Raw genomic sequence first — 27,735 nt, forward strand, 5'->3', positions numbered from 1 at the left:
CAGCAACCCATCTCTGGGAAACATCCACACACACACTCATACACTACGGACAATTTAGCCTACCCAATTCACCTGTACCGCATGTCTTTGGACTGTGGAGGAAACCAGAGCACCCGGAGGAAACCCACGCGAAGGCAGGGAGAACATGCAAACTTCACACAGAAACGCCAACTGAGCCGAGGTTCGAACCAGCGACCTTCTTGCTGTGAGGCGACAGCACTACCTACTGCGCCACTGCCAGCATGTGAGGTTATGACCTCAAATGTGTGTTTAAGGAGCGCCATCAAGTGGATGAAGTAAATAAATGCAGTACAGACTCCTGCAGATATGAAACATACTTTTATGAGAGAGCATGGAGCATACAGTTAAAATTATCAGCCCTCTTGTGAAATTTTAATTCTTTAATTAAAATTAAATAAAATAATGTGGTTCCAAGTTTGGTTTTACAGAGATTTTTCTCCCCCAATATATTATTAAAAAGTTATTTTGCAAGTTTTTTTGCAAGATACTAGTATTCAGCTCAAAGAGTGACATTTAAAGGCTTAATTAGGCAAGTTAGGGTAATTAGAATTAGAAACAATGGTTTGTTCTGTAGACAATCAAAAACAAAGAACTTAAATGTAACAAACTTTATTATAAAGCCAGTGCGCTCACCACACACCAGCTCTAGGTGGAGTGGAGAGACAGGGATACAGCCAATTCAGTGCATGAGGATGATTGGGAGGCCATGATGGTTAAGGGCTGAGAGGGAATTTGGTCAGGACTCCAGCATTACACCCCTACTCTTTCCAAGAAGTGCCATGGTATTTTTAATGACCACAGAAAGTCAAGACCTCGGTTTAACGTCTCATCCGAAAGACGGCACCCACTGACAGCATAGCATCCCTTTCATTTTTTACTGGGGAATTAGGGCTCACGCAGACCGCAAGTTGAGCGCCCCCTGCTGGCCTAACTAACACCACTCTCAACAGCAACCTAGTGTTCCCATGAGGTCTCCCATCCAGGTACTGACCAGGCTCAGCCCTGCTTAGCTTCAGTGAGTAACCGGTCTTGTACTGCAAGGTGATGTGGCTGTAGCTTTGACTTTTCAGCTCCCGTCGCTTTCAGTGTGAACGTACAGCCAGAGCCAATCACAGAGCAGAAAAACAATGTGCAACAATAAGAATCTGAAGTGTTTATTACATTAGATTAGATTAGGCTGCTGAAAAGATGTTACACCATTTAATGAACCCTCTATTTTTGTGGCTTCAGTCATTGTTGGGGTGCTCTTTTAAATCTGGACGCATTACCAAATTATATCGAAATATATATTGTTATCGTTCAATATGGAAAATGATTATCGAGATTGCATTTTTGCCCAGCCCTAGATTGGTGCATCCCGAGTTTTATATACAACATAATCTTCAAAAGTAATTTATTAGAAAATTATGCAACTACCGCAGACAGTTTGAAATCTTAGAAGTATGAAAACGTTTTCAGTAATAATGGTAAATATTTCAATAAAAGTGAATTTAAGTTAGTGTGAAAATATTACAACTTTTTTTTTGGTTGATTTGTGTTTGGAGTGATCTCAGTCTTGTGCTTTTGTAGCTTTAAGTCGCTTTGCTTTCATCACTGTTTGCTATCTAGGTGGTACAGCAGTCAAGCGGGAGGATTAATCTAATCTTATATTTACTCCTTGTTAGCTGTATGTTTGTTTTGCAGCAGTGGTAATATGCACTTACCTCTACAGAAATCCATGAGGATGAACACCTCCCAGACATCTCCACCTCCCACTGCTGTGATGCTGGAGTCCAGGAAGCCCACGATGTTCTTATGACCGTTCAGATCCCGCTGGACATAAATCACACACGACAGAATACGAGTATGAGTGAATCTGACTTTTCTTGCATCATTGTATGCCATGTCAATACAATATAAATTGCCAGCAATATCAATGCTGTTTTCATTGCTGAAGCACAGAAGACATTTCATCATGCTCACCATGATCTGGATCTCGCGTTTGCAGACCTGCAGGTCATGTTCGTTGTTGACATACATCCTCTTTAGGGCACAGCGAACGCCTTGATTAGTCCGCACCAGAAATACGATTGCAAAACCACCTGCAAAAACAAACACACAAAGTATAAACACTCTATAGATGGTAACTAGTTTGAAGAGAGAAAGATGGTATTCATATCACAACACTGCCTCCATGTGGAAACCAGTAGAAGAGTTCACTCAGTTTGAAGGTTTTTTTTTTTTTTTTTGTTATGGTCAATTATTATATTCTATTTATTTACTAAATTCTATTTATTTATTGTCGGATAATATTTTTTCTTCTGGAGAAAGACATTTGTTTTATTTCGGCTAGAATAAAAGCAGTTTTAAAGTTTTTAAAACGATTTTAAGGACAAAAGGACAAAAATATTAGTCCCTATAAGCTATATATTTTTTCGATAATCTACAGAATAAACCATCAATATACAATATTTTGCCTAATTACCATAACCTGCCTAGTTAACTTAATTAACCTAGTTAAGTAAGCCTTTAAATGTCAATTTAAGCTGTATAGAACAGTCTTGAAAAATATGTAGTAAAATATTATGTGCTTTCATCATGACAAAGATAAAATAAATCAGTTATTAGAAATTAATTATTAAAACTATTATATTTAAAAATGTGCTGAAAAAAAATTGGGTAAAAAAAATAAACAGGGGAGATAATAAAGAGTTCAACTGTAATAAAACATTATGTATTTGTAGATAATGTCTCTCAATGTAGTTCATTGCAGTCAAAAAGCTTCAATAAAGCCTTATGTTTTCAGACTGGTAGATCTCTACTTTCATTTGTTCGGAACAATGTATAGATTTTGAGGATCTTTTGGTCTACTTCACTTTGTCAGGGAGGTACTATTAAAGGGATTTCTTGATTTTGAACAGATGTAGATGTAATCAAAAATGTGGCTAGAAAATTTGAAGAAAATTCATATCAAAATATGATATGTTTGTAGGTAATTGCTCTCACTGTGTTTTGATGCAGTTTCAAACTAGGCATGGGATGATAACCGTTTTCGAGGTATACCGTGGTTTGGAAAAGTCAAGGTTTTAAAACCACCCAAATTTTCTGTAATACCGTTCCTAAGGTATATGTAAGATTTTTATATTTATATTTTTATGTTTTGTTTTTAGGACAACAGTATCTATAGCAAAAAAAATAAAAAATCCAAAGATGCCATTTTAAACTGTATAGATATGTGGTTTTGAAACAAATGAAGACAGCAGAAGTAAATAATTCATTTGAATTATTTAGCCTGACATGTTTACTGCTCCAAAATATCATAAATCTTTTAAAAAACCGAATGTATTGTTTTCAAAGGGGGGAAAGTTTTAGTTTTTTACCCAAACATATATTTTAGAGCAGTGAGCACAATACCGTGACACCTTAAAACCGCAATATTTTTATCCCAGGTTTTATCCATTTTTATCCAAGGTTATTATAACGTCAGATTTCTCTGGATCTCTGAACAATATATCGATTTTGAGGATCTTTTGGTGTACTTCACTTCGTCAGGCAGGTCCCATTTAAGCGATTTCTTTATTTTAAACAGGTGTTGCAGTAATCAGTCCTGGGTGTGGATAGAAAAACTAAAAAAATTCTATATTAAATCATTATGTATTGCAGATATTGGTTTCAATGTGGTTCATTGCAGTCCCAGAGCTTCAGAAAAGCCTTTAAAAAAATGTAAAATGGTAGATCTTGATTTTCTCTCATTTGTTTTTTAATTTCTCTGGATCTCAAAATAATATATAGATGTTGAGGATCTTTTGGTCTACTTTACTTTGTCAGGCAGGTTCCATTTAAGTGATTTCTTTATTTTGAACAGGTGTGGTTTTAATCAGGAATGGGTGTGGCTAGCAAAATTTGTAAAAAATTCTATATTAAAATCATATATACTTATAGATAATGGCTCTCAATATGGTTCGCTGCAGTCCCAAAGATTCAGGAAAAGCCTTTATAAATGTTTCCAGACTGGTAGGTCTTGATTTCTCTCGTTTGTTTTTGAATTTCTCTGGATCTTAGAACCATATATAGATTTTGAGGATCTTTTGGTCGACGTCACTGTCATGCATGTCCCATTTAAGTGATTTCTTGATTTTGAACAGGTTTGGCAGTAATCAGGCATGGGTGTAGCTAGAAAAATCTAAGAAATTCTATATTAAAATATTATATATTTGTAGATAATTGCTCTCATTGTAGTTCACTGCAATCCCAAAGCTTCAGAAAAGCCTGTTTCCAGACTGGTAGAGCTCTATTTTTCTTATTTGTTTTGAATTTCTCTGGATCTCAGAACAATATATAGATTTTGAGTATTTTTTGGTTTACTTTACTTTGTCAGGCAGGTTCCATTTAAGTGATTTCTTCATTTTGTACAGGTGTGCCTGTAATCAGGAATGGGTGTGGCTAGCAAAATTTGTAAAAACTATATATTATAATCTTATATATTTATAGATAATGGCTCTTAATGTAGTTCGCTGCAGTCCCAAAGATTCAGGAAAAGCCTTTATAAATGTTTCCAGACTGGTAGATCTCAATTTTCTTTCATTTGTTTTTTAATTCCTCAGGATCTCAGAAGAATATATAGATTTTGAGGCTCTTTTGGTCTACTTCACTTTGTCCGGCAGGTCCTATTTAAGTGATTTCTTGATTGTGAACAGGTGTGGAGTTATGGAGTTATGTTTTAAGAGATGAGTGTTAACACTTTTTCACACAGGGGTAAGTAAATAGGTTTTTTGCTTTCCCTTAATAATAATAACCTTCATTTAAAAACAACATGTCTTGCGTTATTTTTGACTAATACTGAGACAAGCTAACAAGTGAGACAAACATGCAAAAAAAAAAGAAATCAGTGAGGGCCAAACACTTTTTCACACTCATATCTATAAATGTTTATAGGTTTGCAAGCTTAAATATCTATATAAATTTATGTAAAAGCAATAAATAAAAACATTATTGTTTTCATATTTTATGTATCCTACTAATTCTATCACTGTATTCTAGACTGGTCATCCAGCACTATTAAGATGTAATATTGCAAAATGTCCGTTTGCGCTCAGTTCTGCTGTGTTGGCATAATGTGGAGCTGAGCAGGGTATTATTCCTCAAAGCAGACACAGGGGAAGCCGCTCAGGGAAAACAGACATTTCATTAAAGATCTCTACGGTCAAACAATCAGCAAGATTTTCACTTTGCAAAGCACATGTTATTTGTTGTGTATTGCAGAGCTGAGAAAAGATGCTGAGAGGTGTTGGCTGAAAGACTATTAGCTTTGCTTGCAGTACGAAATGCAAATCATTATGATGTAATAATCACACTCGTGTCATCTCAATGTAATATTAGACTTCCTTTGTACATAACAGAGGTCTTTCTCAATAGACAGCATTACCTTTCACAGTATGCTATAAACTAGCATTAATTTCATGCCAAATAAATGTGGATGTAAAGAAATCAGGCTTAAGGCGTAATATTTAAAAAAATAAAAATAAAAATGAATTAAAATATCCAGAAATCTCTAGAATCGTGTTATATTTTGCTGACTTCTGTACTTACATGATGCCAAATGTTACAAAGAATGTTTAAATCCAAAACAATCATCAAACATAACTAGTGAGGGGCGAGGCAGTGGCGCAGTAGGTGGTGCTGTCGCCTCACAGCAAGAAGGTCGCTGGGTCGTTGGTTCGAGCCTCGGCTCAGTTGGCGTTTCTGTGTGGAGTTTGCATGTTCTCCCTGCGTTCGCGTGGGTTTTCCTCCGGGTACTCCGGTTTCCCCCACAGTCCAAAGACATGCGGTACAGGTGAATTGGGTAGGCTAAATTGTCCATAGTGTATGAGTGGGTGTGAATGTGTGTGTGGATGTTTCCCAGAGATGGGTTGCGGCTGGAAGGGCATCCGCTGCGTAAAAACTAGCTGGATAAGTTGGTGGTTCACTCAGCTGTGGCGACCCTGGATTAATAAAGGGACTAAGCCGACAAGAAAATGAATGAATGAATAACTAGTGAGATGGAGCGTGTGCTGTGTGTCCATGCTAATGTGATCACACACCCTCAATTTCCAGTTTGGTTTCATAGAAAATATGAAAAACAGCAAAGCCGCTTCAATATGTTGTGTTTTATTGTAATGCACCTTCATAATAGAATGAGTCAAATGTATTAAGTCTGATTAAACAGCACACGGTCGGCAGCTGAAGAGTATAAATGGTCACATTTGGACAGCTTTGAAACGATTGTTTTAATCTATTTTATTCGTTTCTAATGCCAATGAGCCAATACTGTTGTCAATCAGCGCCATCTCCTGGACTGATCGTTGAAAAAATGCGATCTAATAGAATTAAAAACAACTGCTGTGAGGCATTTTCCCCTCATTGTCAGACGGCATCTGACGTTTAAACAGAGACATTGCTAAAGTGAACAGTTTCCTATTTCTTTCAAATATATAACCAATACAAACAAATTGTAATTCACCAAAATGTTTGGCACACACACACGTAGCCTACTGTACTGTCCCACTGATTGAATAAGTGTCACAAAGTGAAAATAAAGTGACATTTTGAAATGACAGAAAAACACAAACCCTGGTAAATACTACACAATACAACTAACTAAATGAAACATAAACAGCTCCCGATTAGAATCAACATGCAAATCAGCCAGCAGAGTATCGGTAACAAACTTTTATTGGTCATTTTCTGTAAATTGCATGACTTGAAAACCTGTTAAGCTTCATGCCAGTAATCTGGTTTGTTCTAAAATGCAGTAAAGAATTGAGTGTGTGCGTGCATGCGTGTGTGTGCGCACATTAAAGACAGCTGCTAAGCTAACAGGTCTGGAACGAAAACACGCACGCACGCACGCACGCACGCACGCACGCACGCACGCACGCACGCACGCACGCACGCACGCACGCACACACGCACACACGCACACACGCACACACACACGCACACACGCACACACGGGAGCTACACTGAAAAAATGATGTCTGCAAAATTGTTGCAAACAATTTAAACAAACAAATTGAATTTAGTGATGCGTAGTGCGTGCATGCGTGTGCGCACATTGAAGAGAGCCGCTGAGCTAACATGTCAGGAACAACCGAATGAACGAACGCACGAACACAAACTGAAAAAACTATGTCTGCAAAATTGTTGCAAACAATTTATACGTATTATATTTAACCAAACAAATTGAATTTAGTGATGTTCAACTTAATTTGTTTAAATTCAGCCCAAATAAATAGTTTACAACCTCTTAACTTAAAAGAATAGAGTAAATCCAAGGTTTCGTCTTTAAATAATTTTTTTTCAGTCTAGGAGAACGTTTGTTTCTATCACGCTTGAAGCACATCTGACAGATTATAACAGCTTTAACACACACCTTACAAAGTTGTGTCACAAAAACCCTCCGTAATCCACTCAAAACGCTATTGAAACCCATTTTTGGAGCACAAAATACCAGTTGTAAATGCTGTAAACGAAAGTCCTAAACATTCTACCGGAAGACGCTGGTCACTATGGCGGCTCCATGCAGCAGCCATGAAAACGATCTATAGCTTAGGCTATTTTATCTAGATATGACACTATTGCTATGACCCTACAAAAGTGGACACGAAATTTGTAAAGTTTTTATGTCTTTTTGTTGTATTTTTTGTATTATCTCCAAAATTTAAAAAAAAAGAAACCGAGCCTTTCACAGCATCAACAGTGCTGTCAAGACACACACACACGCATCTAAACGAGCATGCACAATGCACAAACACCATTTAAACTTGACAAAACCTCTCGACAACTGAATATTACTGGCTACTGTGTATTTAATGTGGTGTAAAGATTATTATGCTTTATTGAAACACAGAGGACGCAGCAAATAAATGTCACTTATAAATTAAAACTTTATTATTATACGCAACACCCATACAGTTAAAAGGGAAACATAAAGGCGATCATAAGCAAAAAGACCCCTAGCTTATAAGGTGTTTTATGGAATAGCCTTAAACTGATCAGCTATGTTTTTCTTACCCTTATTTATTTATTTGTTTGGCGCATGTATTCCTGTGCTATCGGAAAACTAGTGTAATGGTGACACGCCATCTTTACCAAACTCTGGTAATCTCCGCCCCAGCTTTCACTCTACCCTGAAGCCCCAGCTGACCCTCTTTGGCCCAAGGTACTCGGCAGGCAGAAAAAGGCAGGCCGCTGGCCCTGAGGAAGCCCTGCTTTGGCCTGATCAGGCCCTGAAAGTGACAGTGGAAACGCAAGTGGCCATGGCTTGCTCGCTTTAGGCACGATAGTGGAAACACTGTTATTGCCTTCTATAGGGAAAACAAGTTCCATGGAAGTCAACGGTTACAGATTTCCAGCGTTCACTCAAAAATTATGTTAGCTGCTTGTTTAAACTACTTATTTAAAATAAGTTAAAACAAAACAATCCTCATATTTTTGGGAGGACTTCATTGCTTTACATTCAATAAACTTAATTTTGGAAAAAAAAAAATCTACTTAATCGATTTGTGTATGGACAACATAAAGGACTTGTGTGTAACCCAGCATTTTTTACAGTTTTCCTCAAAATATCTTCTTTTATGTTCAACAGAAAAATCAGAAGCAGCAGAAGAACTTAATAAAGGTTTGAAACAACTGAAGCGGAGTTTCCTTTTTGGGTGAAATATCCCTTTAATGCATCCTTGCTCAATAAATAAATTATTAATTATTATTTAGTACAATCTAGTATATTTAGTCAATTAACATAATGTACCGTGTTAATATTGAACATAATTAATAATAGTACTGTCTCTCAGTTAATAGATAAACTTCAAACACAATAATACATCTTAAAAAAAAAAAAAATCAATGAAATGCAGCACAAAATAGTTTTAGATGAAGTAAAACCTGTCACACCACAGTATATGTCAACACCTAAGATGAGCAGAAATGTCCAGACAGAGGATTTAGGACACTAAATAAAGCTGCCAGAGGGCCGAGGAGAACACCGAGAGCTGAGCACAGTTCACCATCAGGCCATTATACACATTTGCTGGATTACATTATCTATAACTGCAACCCTGAGCATCCGTAAGGCTCGAAAGAAAACATTTAGTAGTGGCAGACCAGTCAAACATCACTTGTCTGAGGCACACTCTGAAGATTTAGCATAAAACGTCATTAAAACGTATCAAACTGTATTCATTTTTACAATTAATTTTTGTCATTTAATTGTATATTTCATGCGCAAAAATACTGCTGATCATACATTATAACAATAACTATCAGAAGATGCCCTTCAAAATGGAAGTGAGTAACAATGGTTTTTCTATCAGAATAAATCTTGTCAAGCACAATCAGAAAGAGAAACATTCCACAACACACTACAGGCCCGTAGCCAGCCTGGTGAAAGGAGTGGTTCTTTTTTTCTCAAAATGTGGACTTTTTTTGCAGTTATTCACCTCATTTTCTATTTAATTATGCTAAAAAATACTCTATATAAATATATTTATAATGTTGAAATACTCCAATAAGTGTCATTTTAAGCACTATTTTTAGCAGGATTAGTTTCTTGTATCCTCCATTTTTGATGTACTAAAAATACTTCCTAAAGATTTATAATAAACAAATCTAAAAAAAAGCTTCATGATTTTCTTCTAGCCTCTCTTGAAAAATTATCAAACAACAGGCTAATTAGTATAAACAGCAAAAGACAGTGTAAGGGTGCTTTCACACCTACACTTTTGTTTCGGAACGTGTCTCGTTTGCCCAGTTAGCGCAGTTCGTTTGGCATATGTGAACAGGGTAATCGCGCTCTGTTCCGCGCCAAAGTAATCGCTCCGAGATCGCTTGAATGAGGTCGTCTCGGCTCGATTGAAACGAACCCTGGAGCAGTTCGATTGCAGTGAGAAAGCGATCTGATCTGAGCGCGGTTAGATCACAGTGTTTTATGGATATGTAATTCGCATACGGCTCTATGAAGAGAGAATTATGAGTAGGGCGGGAAGTTTCGCGAGTCTCTGGATGCCCGCAAACGAGTGATGATCTCCAGGTAATCTCACGTCTCCCTCCCGGTCCTCAAATAGGCATCGTTGCGCACCCTTCTCACCCCTCCCCACTGCGTCTCTCCTCAGACACGTCGCGCGTCGCACCCTGTCAATCACCACTAAACCACCACCTCTCCTGACAGCTGAGCGGGACGCTGCAAAAGAAACCCTGACATTCACCGATGTAAGGAGAGTTTACTCACACGTGACTTGTTTTAGCTCTTTTGGTCCGATTAGAAACTTTGCAGTGTGAAAGCGAACCGCTCCAAGAGCAAAGAGCAACTATGTAACAGTTGTAATCTCTGTTTCGGAACAACTGAATCGATTCACAGGTGTGAAAGCACCCTGAGGCACTCAAAAAATGTGGGAAAAATATTAAAAAGCCTTTACTGACATGGCTATTTATTAAAACTGCGCCTACACGTTATGATAACACTTGACTTATCAGGGTAACCTGATGTAGTTGCAGGTTTAAGGAACAGCCACTAGAGGCTTGTTATTACTTTTTCCTCATTTTTTGAGTGACTGGGATTGATTTTGATGTTTATTCTGATGAATCCCAAACACAAAGAGCACCGACACATTATTTAAGCTACCCCTGAAAACTTTTTGTTTGATTTTGGATTTTTATACACAGCCTGATTAGTATTAAAATTAACTACAATAGGCTGCTTTTGGTGCTTCAGACCTTTTCCTTGTTCATTTTTTTCTCTCTCAAGAATAAGGTTAAAGATTTAAGATTTAGTTAGGCTACTTGTAAATTTTTATTATTTTTTTTCTTTTAACAAGTCGGTCTATAGTGAAAGTTGGTCTATAGTCAAAACCTTTAATGGGTTATTTCCACAATTTATGGTGATATATAGGTTAAATGAGAATATAGTGGCAAAAATTCTGGACCAATAGCAAATTCTGGACCTTTGTCAGTGGAGGGGTATTTCTTTCGAACCACCCGAACCCCCCTGGCTAGGGGCCTGCACTAAAAGACTTGATGACATTGAAGTGCAAAATACTAATTAATGGCCATTTTTATTCTTCATATTTAGCCTCTAAACACTTCAGTCAACAAGATGTTTTTAATTATTAGCTTCAATAATGACAACTAAATTTGGATTGTAGCAAACAGGAAAATAACGATGCAGCATTTAAATAAAAGTTATGATTGCTTTTTATTTATTATTAAAGTTGGGGGACCTGTATTTAAAGGAATAGTTCACCCAAAAATTTATTCAGTTACCATTTACTCACCCTCCACTTGTTTCAAACCTGTTTGAGTTTCTTTCTTCAGTTAAACACAAAAGAAGATTTACTGAATAATGCTGAAAACAGTAAACAGAAAACAGTCTTTTTTTCCGTGGAGGTCAATGGCAAGTGGTTTCTAACACTCTTCAAAATACCTTATTTTGCATTCAAACTAAAAAAAAAAATGCAGGTTTGGAACAAGTAACAGAGTACATGGTGAGTAAAATTAATCTGAATATGATCTTCATAACAGTGATAATGAAGACCAAGACATTTTAGAATTTGGCATAATGTAAATACAAAATAATAACAGCCCAAAGACAAAACCTTGGGAGATATAGGCGGGTGTGCATTCAGATACAGAACTGTGTTGTGATTGAGATATAAATTTAATCCAGTCCTTTAAATACCAATGAAAAGTAGGAAAGTAACAGATTGTGGCAGACGGTGTCAAAATGCCAAATTGAGATCAAGTAATGGGAACACTGTAAAGCTGACCATAAAGAAAAAGAAAAAAAAGCGCTATTATATTTCAAATGGGTCACACTTTACAATATAGTTCATTAGTTAATGACAATTAATGCATTTACTAACATGAACAAACAATTAACAATACATTTACTACGGTATTTGTTCATGCTAGTTATTGTTAGTTAATGAAAATACAGTAGTTCATTGTTAGTTCACGTTAACTCATGGTGCATGTTACCATTAAATGTGTGAAAATTGCTAAAGACAATTACACTGATTTATATGGAAAATGGGCACGCAGAAATCTTACTTCTTAAAATTTAGCAAATTTTTAACCCATCACTCAGTCTATTTATTGCCTCGCTTGTGTAAATGTGTGTAAACGAAACATATGCAGTTATGCACTTTTTATGTTAATTTCAGTATATATTATAAATATAAAATCTTATTGAATAACATAAAAATTTTTAGATCAGTGGTTCTCAAACTTTTTTCACCAAGTACCACCTCAGAAAAAAATTGTCTCTACACGTACCACCATAATGACCAGTATTAAAATACAGTAGCATAGTTGACCTAATTAAGCAGCTAAATCTCTGCACAGTTCAAAAACAAGGCAGATTAATTACTATTATTATAAATGTTTATTATTATCAGCCACTTTAACCATTGTCACTGTTCTTAAAAAGTAGAAAGAAAACCGCTGTACTTAAATGTAAAGTATTATCATAAAGTATCCTATTCATCAAAACCTTGAAATGTTGCTTGGACCTCATAAATATAGACTCTACGTCATCATATTAATTAACTCATTTTGATCGATTTTGAAATCTAAGTTGCGTGTACATAAGACTTACTTGCATATCTTTAAAATCTAAACATTACTGTGTATTTTAAATGTTCGAATTGGATTTTACATTTCTTTTATCAGAAATTAGATCTGCTTACTGCGGGTTAGAGTAGGCTTTGTGTGTCAGAAAAGCAAGCGATTAAACTATACCCGTCTACCTTGGGATATATAAATACGGGATACATCCCCAACCACCATTACAAATACGGGGAGGAAATTAGCTTTAAATGATAGAATACAAAACAAACTTTAGAAAATTGAAAATAAAATAAAAGGTTTCGCTTACTAAAATCAATTTACTGATTCCATTGGTGTTACCGTACACGTTAAAGGATAAAACTGTGTTCATTTTTTTTTCTTTAATTATATAGGTATTCCTCCACGTACCACTAGAAGGAAGCCTGCGTACCACTAGTGGTACACTTACCACAGTTTGAGAACGACTGGTTTAGATGATTTATGTACAATATAGTTTCTAAAATAATATTATAGATGTTTATATTTTGTAATAAATACACACACACACACACACACACACACACACACACACACTGCTCAGCATATACGAGTACACCCCCCACAAATCTCTCATTTAAATTAATTATTTAATAAATATTTTCTATAGGATGCTTTCCAAATTACACTTGTATATATACATTAGTTTAGTCAGTACTGAAGCCAAATCTGGTGCTAATCAAACAAAATAACTTACAACAATGGTTCAAAAATTTAAACACACAAATTTGTTAAGAAAAAATATTAAATACGTTACATTTTCTAAAAAATTTAGAGAAACAATAAATATATACAATTTTGTTGAAATTTTGTTGGTTGTATTTTTTATTTTTTTTTTGCAATATTTTGTGTGAATTTAAATGTATTGTCCTTCCATTTCTAAAGATGATTTGTGACAAAAAATATTATTTTAATAAATATATCTGTTTAATTAAACGGTTTTGTTCAAATGCACCAGTCATACATTACCCATATTCACTGAGAAATAGATAAAAAAAATTCATTTTCAAAATGGGGTGTACTCAATTATGCTGAGCACTGTATACAGTCAGTTATTACCCCTAATTAGTTATTAGAGTTATAAAATGAGGGTATTATTCCCTCATTGTCAAAGTTTAACAACTTTAACACATTTCTAATCATAATAGTTTTAATAACTCATCTATAATAACTATTTTATTTTATCTTTGCCATGATGACAGTAAATAATATTTGACTAGATATTTTTCAAGACACTTCTATACAGCTTAAAGTGACATTTAAATGCTTAACTAGGTTAATTAGGTTAACTAGGCAGGTTAGGGTTATTAGGCAAGTTATTGTATAATGATGGTTTGTTCTGTAGACTATCGAAAACAAATATAAAGCTTAAATGGGCTAATAATTTTGACCCTCAAATGATGTTCAAATAATTTAAAACTGCTTTTATTTTAGCCGAAATAAAACAAATAACACTTTTCCTAGAAGAAAATATTACCAGACATACTGTGAAAATTTCCTTGCTCTGTTAAACATCATTTGGAAAAATATAATAATAAAAATATTATAATAATTCAAAGGAGGCTAATAATTCTGACTTCAACTGTATTTTATATGACATATCCTGTAGCTTTGTTTACCAAACATATCTAATTAGATTTGTATTGTAAACCTTAGAAATTAAAAAGCTATTTTTTGTATTTCATGTGTTAAGTTTTCAGTTCCAATAGTCTCATAAACATTCAGCATAAATGATAATGAATCTGCACCGAAAGAGCCAAACACACACACACACACACACACACACACACACACACACACACACACACACACACACAAATAATAATAATAATTCTGCCTGTCCCTGCTGATTTGTATTTTGTCACATTCATAGTCAAATTCCATTGCTTTGCATCAAATAAAATGATATTCGCCCGGTCTATAAGGGAAGTATCACTGATAAAGCTCTAGATATTATTAACTGAAAGGTTGTAGGTTCAAGCCTTGCAAGGTAAACATTAAACAAGGTAAATATACACACACATACCTTCAGCCAGAGTTTCCTCCACAGTGACCTGGTGTCTTCCTACAGTAAAATTCCTTCCGATGAAATTCCCACCAGCACCACTGCCAGACCCAGAACCTCCAGCTCCCCCTCCAGAACCTGGCCCGGAGCCCACCAGCTCTCTCCGGGAGTCAAAGAACTTCTTCATGATGTCTACAAGATCCCAAAGCTGCTAAATGAGAGTCTATAAGAAACTGAAGCAGGCTGGTAGTTCTGGTGCAGGAGGTCTATATCAGCTATGACTGGCAAACATGGACTCTAGGCCCAGTTCTAGAGCTGATCACTGCTTAAATGGACCGTACAGGTAAACGAAAACAAGTAGTATATGTGCAAAATTAAAGCATCACAGTCGACTATATCCAAATATACAGCATCTATCAGAGATGGCCTGATATGATTGATGTGTTTGGTGTCTATATGGCGATATAAATACTTGAATCCAGCTGAAATCGATGTAAACATTCAACATTGGTTGAAAAACGGACCTTCAAACGAGAAGTGCACAGAAATCATTGTTTTGATGGATGAAAGTCAAACTCTCCATCATCAGCCAGCTGTGCAGCTCAAGAAAACCAGCCACTTTTCACAGAAAACACAGATGACATGCGGATGTTAATCAGAATAACGGATAATTTGGCTAATTAGACGCCCATACGCGTGTGAATTAGTCTCTTATCTGATGAACAAACAGCTATTTAGATTGCAAACACAGTGGGCTAGGCGCTAACGCTAGCATTCCTGCAAAACCCGCCCGGACGCGTGACAGCTCTCATCTGCGCGCTGCCGTCGGTGTCCTGCCGGTAAACGGTAAACGGATGCGGTTTGATTTTAATCGGACAGAATCAAAATCAGAATGAAATGACCGTGTTGTTCATGGCGATTCTCGTCTGCGGCTTTGGATGCTGCAGATGCGCCAGCTAACCGGAAACTACACCGGACGCGTGAAGCCAGCGCTTCAAAATCTATAATAAAAGTCCAAAACTCTTAATAATCATTGAAGTTTAGCGGATTCATCATTAAAGGAGACATTAAAATGTTGACCTTTAAATTTTACATTCATAAATGTAAATTTATCAATAAGAAACTTAATTTTAGGACATTGCGGTGACTGAAATATGCTTGTATATTACCGGAGACTCTTTAAACAAGAAAGCCCTACACACGTAAAAAAAATTGTAGGCCTATTTAATTATTACAAATGTATATTGTGTATGCTTGTATTTTGTTTATATTCACCCCCTGGCATGTATTTTTTTATTGTAAAATGTATGGAGCCAGATCAGTCTCAAAAATAATACATTTAAAAAAAAAAGTTATGTGTTTATGAATTGCATTTTATATTTGCAAATTGGATTTGCATATTTTTTTAATAATGTTTTTAATTTATGAATTGGATTTGCATATTTTTGAATCATGTTTTTAATTTACGAATTGGATTTGCATATTTTTGAATCATGTTTTTAATTTACGAATTGGATTTGCACATTTATGAATAATGTTTTTAGTTTACGAATTGGATTTGCGCATTTATGAATCGCGTTTTTAATTTATGAATTGTATTTGTGTATTTTTTAATCATGTTTTGCTTTTACAAATTGGAGCTGTGTATTTTTTATTAGTTTTTTGAATTTACAAATAGGATTTGCGCATTTATGAATCGCGTTTTAAACTTACGAATTGGATTTGCGCATTTATGAATCGTGTTTTGATTTTACAAATTGGATTTCCGTATTTATGAATAATTTTTTTAATTTACAAACTGGATTTGCGTATATATGAATCACATTTTTAAATTACAAATTGGATTTGCGCATTTATGAATCGTGTTTTGAACTTACGAATTGGATTTGTGCATTTTTGAATCGCATTTTTAATTTACGAGTTGGATTTACATATTTATGAATTATTTTTTTAAATTTCCGAATTGGATTTGCATATATATAAATAGTTTTTGATTTTACAAATTGGATTTGTGCATTTATGAATCGCATTTTTAATTTATGAATTGGATTTACATATTTATAAATCGTTTTTTAAATTTACGAATTGGATTTGGGCATTTAGAAATCGTGTTTTGAACTTACGAACTGGATTTGCGCATTTATGAATTGTGTTTTGATTTTACGAATTGGATTTGCGTGTTTGTGAATCATTTTTTTTAATTTACAAACTTGATTTGCGTATTTTTGAATTGTGTTTTGAATTATTTTTGAATTGTACTTTTTAATCGTTTTTTTATTTTCAAATTGGATTTGTGCATTTATGAATCGTGTTTTGATTGTACAAATTGGATTTGTGCATTCATGAATCGCATTTTTTATTTACCAATTGGATTTACATATTTATGAATCGTTTTTTAAATTTACGAATTGTATTTGCGCATTTATGAATCGTATTTTGATTTTACAAATTGGATTTGCATTAATAAATCGCTTTTTTAATTCACGAATTGGGTTTGCGTATTTGTAAATTGTGTTTTGACTTTACGAATTAAATTGTGTATTTTTTAATCATGTTCTGAATTTATGAATTGGAATTGCGTATTTTGAATATTTTTTTTATTTTACGAATTGAATTTGTGTATTTATGAATCATGTTTTGAGATTGGATTTAATAAACGTGAATTGTGTTGTGGATGTATGAATTTTATTTTGTAAATGTAATATTTTTGAGACTGATCTGGCTCCATGCAGCAGCTGGAGGAGACTGTGGAAGGCATGAGTAAAGTATTTCACAGTACTGCTTTGTTGGAGCACCGAGAGAGAGCAATATAAACTTAAATTCACGCATGCCAATTGCTTATCAACATGCATTATTTTAATATTATATTTGTATATTTATGATTTCCGTGGTGGTAACTGAGTTGGCGTTAACACTTGTAAGCATTTCTGTACGAAAAACTTGCAAAAAGAAAGTAACCAAAGTCCCTTTAATGTATCCTCATAGCCTCCAGCTTTCTACTCATGTTTCAAGACATAATTTACATCTAATTCAATGCGATGTATTTCTCTTTCACTTAAAACTGCAACATGCACAGCAAAAGAAGAAAATAAAAGAGTTAAAAGCTTTATAGCTGGCACACCGTCTCGAAACGATTCATATGAGGATGAAAATCCGTAAGAATGAGAGTCAACGCAATATAAAAGAGGAGGGGCCGCAAATGAGGAACTGTAACATGATTCTGCCAACACAAAAAGCCAACACCCATTAAAGTTGCCAACAAAACTGAGGACATCCCTTGAAAATCTTCTTCCATTCAGACTAACGGGTGTCTCTTCTCTGTCAGTCCGGCGCTTCTGCAGGTAAGACGCAAACACTACAAAACTTTCGTCGCTTTTTACGTTATCCGCGAACTTTTGTAACCACTACAGTTTATAGACATGTACTCACTCATTTGACAAGTTAATTAGAAGCACTTTACGCTAATGTAACGTAATAACCGACTGAAGCTCGTCGTTGTTTATAAAATGATTATTTTTTCCTAAATGTTTTGCTACACCTCTGAACACCCACATTCCCTCACGTGACCTTGCAGCTCAACATGATCCTCTGATATGTGGCTTTCATTAAAAATACAATGAGTCATTTTGCTTTGCATGCCAAAAGAATCAGACCACATGCTTTACAAATACATGACCGTGACCTAGATGTGGTAGAGTCCGCGAGGGTACACTGAAACAAAATCATTTCTGTAAAAATGGGCTGCATTTAAACAAACGCATAGTAACGTTCAACTTAATTTGTATGCTTAAATTCAGCCCAAATAAATTGTTTGCAACTACTTACTTTAAAAAACATCAATGAGTCATCTTTGAATTATTTTTTATTTCCTTTACACACATGAAAGAAGACAAATGTTAATACTAATGTCTTTAAAATAAGCTTAAAATGCGCTCAGATTAGCCAAACCTAAAGAGATGTAATTGTTACAGGGATAGTTTGGCAAAATGCACATACTGTTATTTACCCAACCGGGCTGTAAAAGTGGTTGTAAAGCGTTATGAGTTTCTTTCTTCTGTTGAACACAAAAGAAGATATTTAGAAGGAAGCTGGAAACCTGTAACCATCGACTTCCATGGGAAAAACAAATACTATGGAAGTCAATGGTTAGATGTTTTCAACATTCTTCAAAATATCTTCTTTTGTTTTAAACAGAGGAAAGAAACTCAAACTGGTTTGGAACAAGTGAAGGGTGAGAAAATGACAAAATTAAAAACATACACATATGTATACCGCCAGAGCTTGTCCTCAGTGGAATCTGGATTAAATTCTGTAAATAAATAAACCATAACTTAAAGCTGAGCTGTGGTTTGAGCAGTGTGTGTTCCCTTTGTGTGCAATTTCATAATCTGAGATGTTACAAATGTAATATTTAATATTAAACAATAAAAAAAAATCATGGTCAGTGTTGAATTCATCTCCAATATTGTAGCTCAAAAATCAACATATTTGATATGTATAATATTTAACATGTATAACAGATATACCTTATAATACTGTCTTTAATATAAGTTTAAAATGCGCTCCAATCAGCCAAACCTAAATATAAGTTATTGTAAAAAGGGATAGTTCACACAAAAATTATAATTTACATACTAATTACTCAACCTGAAGTGGTTATAATAAATCTTTACCTGTTTTATTTGTTGTGTTGAACACGAAATAAGATATTCAGGAGAAAGTTAAAAACCTGTATCCATTGACTTTTATAGGAAAAACAATTACTATGGAAGTCAATGGTTACAGGTTTCCAGCATTCTTCAAAATATCCTCTTTTGTGTTCAACAGAAGGAAAAAACTCAAACTGGTTTGCAACAAGTGAAGGGTGAGTAAATGATGACTAAATTAAAATGTTTGGGTGAGCTATACTATTTATTCCCTTATACTGTATGCGGAAATTTGTCTTCAGAGGAATCTCGATTATCAATCAATAAATCAATCAATCAATAAATAGATAAATCATAAGTTGAAGCTGAGTTGTGGATTAAGCAGTGTGTGTTCACTTTGTGTGTCATTTATTTAATATATTGGCATGTTTTAAATGTAATGTTTAATATTAAACAATAAAATAAATTGTCAGTGTTGAATTCATCTCCGATATTGTAGCTCAAATTCAACATATTTAATATGTATAACATATAATAATATGTTATTATATTCAGGGGGGTTCAGGTGGTCCAGTATTTGTCCCATACATTAGCTCATTTGTCCTATTTTGACTGTTATGCCAACATAAATTATCAAAATAACCCATCAAAAAAGGCTTTAAGACCTAAAGTAAGATCTGCAAGTAAAGTCAACTTTCTCTGTATTATTGTTAAATAGAGAAAACATTTTAAAAATAACTTTTATTCCAAATCTTGCACCTTATTATTGAAAGAAAAAATGACCAATAAAATATTGTAAAGCACCAAAGGCAGCCCATATTAAGTTACTTATAATACATACTGTATTAGGCAATTGTTGTTATCCATGAGTTATCAAATGTACTTTTTACAAGAGAGGAGAGAAAAATCATGAAGCTCTACCTTATTATCATTATTATATATATATATATTTTTTTATTATTCAAATGCCCAAATTCTTACTGGAGAAAGTTTTTTTGGCCAGTTTGTTATTTGCCTAATAAATGACAATAGGCCACAGTTTTTAATTTAAAACATTAACAAATTCCTATTTCCCTCCCTAGTGATATATTATGTTAGACAAGGCAAGGTGAGTTTCTTTATATAGCACATTTCATACACAGTGGCAATTCAAAGTGCTTTACATAAACAAGAATAAAAGAGACAAGTGTAAGAAAAATAAAAACAAATAATAATTAAAGCTGCAAGCAGCGATGATAGGGACCTCGCACCCGGGCTCACCGCCGCCCAGTGGCCTCAGGATGACAGAAAACAGCGAACAATATTAATTTCAGCCGATATATATAAAGAACCTGAGAAAATCTCAGATTTATGCCAAACTTCCTCCTGTCAGCAGGTGGCGCTATAACTGTGACTCAAGATTGGCATGTAGATGTCTTCCGGAGAGGAATTTTATCAACCATGTGAAGTTTCAGGAACATGGGACATTGTGTGGCTGAGTTATAAGTCAAACTACCTTCTGCCAGCAGGTGGCATTATGACTGACTCAATATTGTTATGTGGATGTGTTCAGGAGAGGACTTTTATCAATCATGTGAAGTTTCAGGCAGATCAGACATTGTGTGGTTGAGTTATGAGGACTTCCTGTTCCATGGCGAAGCGTTGAGGTTTGTCATGCCACCACAGACACGCCCCTCTGCAAAAACTCTAGATCTTCACAATATATCATCGCTAGAGCTTTCAGATACACAACCACTCTATTTTGGTGCTGATACAGGAAAGTTTGTGGAAGGTGTTTGTTACAATATCAAACATGTCATTTCCTGTGGCCAGCAGGTGGCGCTATAACTGTAACTGGATATCGGCACGTAAACCTGTTCAGGTCAGGACTGTTATAAAATGTGTGAATTTTGAGGCAGATCGAATATTGCATGCCAGAGTTATAACGACTTCCTGTTTTGTGGCGAATCGTCAAAGTTTGCGAGGCCGCCACGGACACGCCCATCGATGAAAACTCTAAAGCTTCGCAATTTAACATCGCCAAGGCCTTTAGATGACAAAACCCAATTTTGGTGTCGATCGGATAAAATCCCTAGGAGGAGTTCGTTAAAATACAACGCCTGGAAATGGCAAAAATGTCACTTTTTTGCCGCAGGAAGTTCAAAATATCCGACTTCCTGTTGGGTTTGAGATATGGCTCCAAGAGACTTTTTCGTATGTTTTGGCGTGTTTGAGGTGTGTGCCAATTTTCGTGCATGTGTGTTATTCGTGGATCGGGGGCTCGTCCGTTTAATTTTTATAGGTGGCGCTGTCGAGTCATATTGCCACGCCCACTTTAATATTGTTATGGGGATGTGTTCAGGAGAAAAATTTAATCAACCATGTGACTTTTCAGGCTGATCGGACATTGTGTGGTTGAGTTATAAGGACTTCCTGTTCCATGGCGAAGCGTTGAGGTTTGTCATGCCGCCACGGACACGCCCCTTTGCAAAAACTCTAGATCTTCACAATATATCATCGCTAGAGCTTTCGGATAACACCACCTAAATTTGGTGCTGATACGATAAAATTTGTGGGAGGAGTTTGTGACTCTGTAAATCATGTCATTTCCTGTGGCCAGCAGGTGGCGCTATAACTATATCTGGATATTGGCATGTAAACGTGTTCAGGTCAGGACTGTTATCAAACGTGGGAATTTTGAGGCAGATCGGATAATGCATGCCTGAGTTACAACGACTTCCTGTTTTGTGGCGAGTCGTCAAAGTTTGCGAGGCCGCCACAGACACGCCCATCGACGAAAACTCTAAAGCTTCGCAATTTAACATCGCCGAGGCCTTTAGATGACAAAACCCAATTTTGGTGTCGATCTGATAAAATCCCTAGGAGGAGTTCGTTAAAATACAACGCCTGGAAATGGCAAAAATGCCACTTTTTCGCCGCAGGAAGTTAAAAATATCCGACTTCCTGTTGGGTTTGAGATATGGCTCCAAGAGACTTTTTCGTATGTGTTAGCATGTTTGAGGTGTGTGCCAATTTTCGTGCATGTGCGTGATTCGTAGATCGGGGGCTCGTCCGTTTAATTTTTCTAGGTGGCGCTGTCGAGTCATTTTGCCACGCCCACTTCCGAGACCCATAACATACGTAAATTTTCGCCACTTCTGAGGCGTGTGCAAAGTTTCGTGAGTTTTCGGGCATGGTAAGGCCCTCAAAATCGCGATTCATTCCGGAAAAGAATAATAATAATAAACGGAGCAATTCCAATAGGGCCTTGCACCGTTCGGTGCTCGGTCCCTAAAAATGATTAAAAAAACACATTAAAATGTGTTAAACAGGTTATAAAAGAATGCAAAAGAAGAGAAAAACATAATAGTTCGATCTGTCGTACGCAGCACAGTGCTCATTCAGTAAAGGTATAGGTAAACGGGTGTGTTGTCAGTCTTGATTTGAACGTGCCTAATGTTGGAGCACATCTGATCATTTCTGAAAGATGATTCCAGCAACCGGGGTGGGGGGGGGGTGCTGCTGTTAGTAGCTGAAAGCCGATTTACCCTGCTCTGACTAAACTTTTGGGGTTTCTAATTTATAAAATCTGAGTGATGTTAGGTTTGTATTTAGTGAGCATATCTGTAAAGTATTTAGGTCCTAGGCCATTTAGAGATTCATAGACAAGTAATAATACTTTAAAATCTATTCTGAATGTAACTGGGAGCCAGTGTAGAGACCTGAGGACAGGTGTGATGTGCTCTGATTTCCTAGTTCTGGTCAGAATCCAGGCCGCAGCATTCTGGATGAGCTGCAACTGTCTGACTGTCTTTTTGAGAAGACCAGTGAGGAGTCCATTACAGTAATCCACCCTGCTGCTGATAAAAGCATGAACAAGTTTCTCTAAGTCTTCACTGGAGACAAAGCATCTGATTCTTGCAATGTTTTTTTAAGATGATGTTTGCTAATTTACTAACTGCTTTGACATGACTATTGAAACTCAGATCTCCAGATTCACACCAAGATTCTTGACCTTATTTTTTGTTGTTTGACCTTTAGAGCCAAGGTACGCATTCACCTTGAGAACCTCATCTCTGTTCCCAAACGCAATGACTTCAGTTTTCTCTTTGTTTAACTGAAGAAAGTTTTGGCACTGGCGGTTCATTCCGCTGTGGTGACCCCAGATTAAAACAGGGACTAAGCTGAAAAGAAAATGAATGAATGAAAGTTTTGCCACATCCAACTGTTCATTTCATCAATGCATTGGCAGATGTAATGAGTTTGTACTTTAAATATTAGCAGCCTATTTTTCATATTTCTTTATTCTAACTTATGTTTTGAGCACATCAAAAAAAGTGTGACCATCTGCCAAACTAATCTAGCAAAAAGAAAGTGCAGTAGGCAGTATTTAAACCTCCTAATTAAATAGAACATTAGACGAATAACTGAAGTCCACTTTAGGTCCACAAAAAGAACCACCCCATTTATCAGGCTGGCTACGGGCTTGCTTTAATATTAGTTTAAAATGCGCTCAGATTAGCCAAACCTAAATGTAACCCCCATAAAATAATGAATGGGTGTAGATAAGACAGATAAAAAAGCTAAGATGAATAAAATTACATAAAATAATAAATAAATATACACCTCATCATCATTATCAAAGTGTTAAAGAGTTGATGCTAAAATAAGTATTAAAAAAATGCATGAAAAATGTTAAAACATGTATATGTGAGTTATAATTCTCTGATTGGTTGTCAGCAGTTTAAGTCAGCAAATGAGAGCGCTGGATGCTCATCTCCGCCCCCTTGTGGTTGCGGATATTATTGAAACATCGGAAGAGACAGCGTGACAAAGGAAAATCGAGTGATTTATAAAGTACATAGAGAAAATAGATCAGTTAAAATTTTCCTTTCTGTCACGCTGTGCTTCTCTTCCGAGGTTTCAAAAATATCCGCAACCACAAGGGGGAAACTACAGGGGCGGAGATGAGCATCCAGCGCTCTCATTTGCTGACTTAGACTGCTGACAACCAATCAGAGAATTATAACTCACATAAACATGTTTTAACATTTTTTTAATAAGTTTTTTTTAATACTTATTTTAGCATCAACACTTTAACACTTTGATAATGATGATGATGTGTATATTTATTTATTATTTTATCTGTTTTATCTATTTTTATTCATCTTATCTTTTTTTATCTGTCTTATCTACACCCATTCATTATTTTATGGGGGTTACATAAAGAGAGGTAATTGTTAAAGGGATAGTTTACCAAACAATGTACATTTACATACTTTTTACCAAACCTCAAGTGGTTAACCTAGTTAAGCCTTTAAATGTCACTTTAAGCTGTATAGAAGTGTCTTGAAAAATATGTAGTCAAATATTATTTACTGTCATCATCATGGCAAAGATAAAAAAAATCAGTTATTAAAACTATTATGTTTAGAAATGTGTTGAAAAATATCTGCTTTCTGTTAAACAGAAATTGGGGAGAAAAATAAACAAGGGGGTGAATAATTCTGACTTCAACTGTATGTGCATAATTTTAAAAAAGTCCTCTAAACTGTTCCAAGTGCCGGATTTACTCGCATCTTTTAACAGTAAATTTATTCTTGCAGTTAATAAATATAAATTAATACATTAACATCAAGAATAAAAACGGTTTTATTTTCTTAAAGAAGTTATATGTTATTTTAAAACAATACGTTAGTTATTCTCTCCATTAAACTTAAAGCAGGGGTGTCCAAAGTCGGTCCTGGAGGGCCGATGTCCTGCTGACTGTAGCTCCAACTTGCTTTAACACACCTGCCTTGAAGTTTCTACTATACCTAGTAAGAGCTTGATTAGCTTGTTCAGGTGTGTATGATTAGGGTTGGAGCTAAACTCTCCAGGACCGAGTGTGGACACCCCTGACTTAAAGGGACTTTGATATAGGTGCTTTGGGTAGTTGGCTGTTGTTAGTATGTTTCTAGCATGGATTAGCATGTTGTTACTAATATCTAATATTTCTAGCAGCAGGCTGTTTGCATGTAGAGGCTGTTGTATGCAAACAATCAATTATTAACCATATTTAAATGAGGTATTGTATAGTCATGTGGCCGCGGTCAGGGTGTGAGCACAATGAAGTGAAAACTGAGAGACTGTCAGGTGTTTGGGTCTGAAACGGCTGTAGGGGGATTCGTTCAAAGCGGGGAAACTGATCCTGAGCGGAGGCTTGTTAATTACCGCTCCAGCTCTTCTGCTTAATGAGCTGAATGCTAAAGTGGAGAGCGTTTTGCTTGTGGCATCCCAAGGCGTTATTTATTTAACAGTGTCATTAACCCTGTTATTAGGAGATCAGTCTTGCTTATTAAATTTCACTTGACTAAAAACCCCAAACAAACAGGGACGCGTTTCCCAAAGGCAATGCATGTTGAAGGAGATTGTAGAAGGCATTCAACCAAAAAAAACTGATCAAAGATTATTATATATATATATATTCATCCATTCATTTTCTTTTTGGATTAGTCCCTTTAATAATCTGCGGCTGCCACAGCAGAATGAACCGCCAACTTATCCAGCATATGTTTTACACAGCATGTTTGGATTGTGGGGAGATATATGACTTAATAACAGGGGCGATTTTAGGATTTTCATTTTAGTGGGGCTCCTCCATGACGTTGGGATACAGGGCCCGGTTTTTCAAAAGTAATCCACTAGGATTTTGGATAAGGGATTGGATCAAATCTTGAAAATGGGTTTTTTAAAATAAAAAAACGGATTACATAATCGGATTAGATCACATAATCCAATCTTGGTTTTGATCCAGATCAAACCTTTAGTTTGGGTTTTTCAGATCTTTTTTGTAGGATCTGGATCACTTTGATCCAAAAAACCTGGATTAAACTGATCCCATCAGAAGGGTGGATTTAGTGTGGATTTCATGCACAAAATGTAATGAGAACTTTAAAAAAAATTTAATAAAACTGTATTTGGATCATGCAGCATCTTACGAGATATACTATTTATTCATAAGGTTTTAATCATATTTGTTCATCTGTCAGGCTGTAGTGATATAGGCTTTAACGTATTCAGCCTTTCAGTATAGGCCTACAGCAAAATAAAAAGAGTATGGCCTCATAAAATAACCCCCCAAACAGCTGTCAAAATTTACCAAAAACAATACATTTTATTCTGTTACTAATTGATATTGTTACGTGTTTTATGATGTTAAAGTGGGATGCTGTAACATTTAAGTGAGACAGGTGTAATGTGTGCGACAGATCAATAATGAGGCAAGGTTCAGTTACTCTTATTTAAAACTTTTTACTCAGTAATTGAATTGAAACGTGTAACAATAATAAATGGGGGAGAAAAAAAGAAATAAACATTTATAATTATTATCTTTAAACAAGAACAACGAGTGTAAGCCAAATCAAAGAAATGAACAAAACAAAACAATCCTTACAATGTCTAAACTAGGCGTCAAAAAGAAACAAAAATAAAAACCGAGATCTTCAGTGTATACGACACCCGAACTAAACTAATTAAACTACAAAACTCAAAAAAATACACGGGTGGCAAAACACTCAAACTAATCTAACAAAATATTAATCTAAACTAAAACAAAACAAACCGGATAAGTCCGTTAAATCTTAGTTTAGAAATCACACAACCATCATATTATGTCACTTAAAGCCAACGAAGTTCAACAAGCAAACTCGAATTATCACAGTAACTGAGAAATAACAAAATAGACGAAGCATTCGCACAAACAAATTGCGTGGAGCACAAAGGGTACGCTGAGGCAGGGCGCACACCACACACTGGTCTGACAGGGCTTTAAATCCTTGCGACTCGACCTGGGATTTGTGGAACCGGAGAGCGTCATAATGATGATGGACAGAATAATAAACCAATAAGAAACCTAGGGTTGAACAAAGGAAGGAGGGGTGGAAAAAAAAGACAGAAAGAAAACATAAATCATAACATATATATATATATATATATATATATATATATATATATATATATATATATATATATATATATATATATATATATATATATATATATATATATATATATATTCATCACAATGGAAAATATTTTTGTGTTTAGAATATTTATTAGTGATGCATGCAATGATTACAGAATAACAAAAAAAAAAAATGCAAAGATTGGCAATGCCTGATTTTTGAAATCACCTTCAACAATTGCAAAAAAGAGACTGGGCAGAAGTTCAGCTTCATCTGGCAAAGAAACAACTGACTCTGACCAAACTGCAGCAAACCAGGACCACATTTGAGATCTGCCTCCTAAAGAATACGCTCAGACAAGCTGCTGCCTCCATATCAGATGAAGAAGTCTGACATTATTGTGGAGGTTTCAACATCGTCTTTTTTTTATTCAATACATCTATATTTGAAACTTATTATAAATATCCTCAATGTACAGTGTTGTAGATCTCAGATGAGCGGACTGCTGGAAGAGAATGGGGTG

General features: G+C 35.4%; 2 protein-coding genes across 28 annotated transcripts in view; one reads left to right on the forward strand and one right to left on the reverse strand.

The window, feature by feature from the left end:
• The window catches only part of aak1b (AP2 associated kinase 1b), a 97,369-nt gene extending 81,754 nt beyond the window's left edge, over window positions 1–15,615 (reverse strand). For all 24 annotated transcript variants that reach the window (XR_012386538.1, XR_012386537.1, XR_012386536.1 and 21 more), the window contains exons 1-3: window positions 14,663–15,615; window positions 1,984–2,102; window positions 1,725–1,833 (exon numbers count right to left, since the gene is read on the reverse strand). Coding sequence is in view for 19 of the 24 variants with exons in the window: in XM_073915143.1 (XP_073771244.1) it covers window positions 1,725–1,833; window positions 1,984–2,102; window positions 14,663–14,828 (394 nt within the window). In the remaining 5 variants the exon portion in view is untranslated. The remainder of the gene's footprint in view (window positions 1–1,724; window positions 1,834–1,983; window positions 2,103–14,662) is intronic.
• Window positions 14,716–27,735, forward strand: part of anxa4 (annexin A4) — a 36,741-nt gene continuing 23,721 nt past the window's right edge. For 2 of the 4 annotated variants that reach the window (XR_012385838.1, XM_068223732.1), the window contains exon 1: window positions 17,899–17,982. The gene's annotated coding sequence lies outside the window, so the exon portion shown is untranslated. Of the gene's footprint in view, window positions 14,985–17,883; window positions 17,983–27,735 lie in introns of those variants that run through there. The other 2 variants (XM_073913604.1, NM_181764.3) reach the window with 2 other exon arrangements.

The sequence above is a fragment of the Danio rerio genome, chromosome 10, assembly GCF_049306965.1.
Source record: "Danio rerio strain Tuebingen ecotype United States chromosome 10, GRCz12tu, whole genome shotgun sequence".
NCBI lineage: Eukaryota > Metazoa > Chordata > Actinopteri > Cypriniformes > Danionidae > Danio > Danio rerio.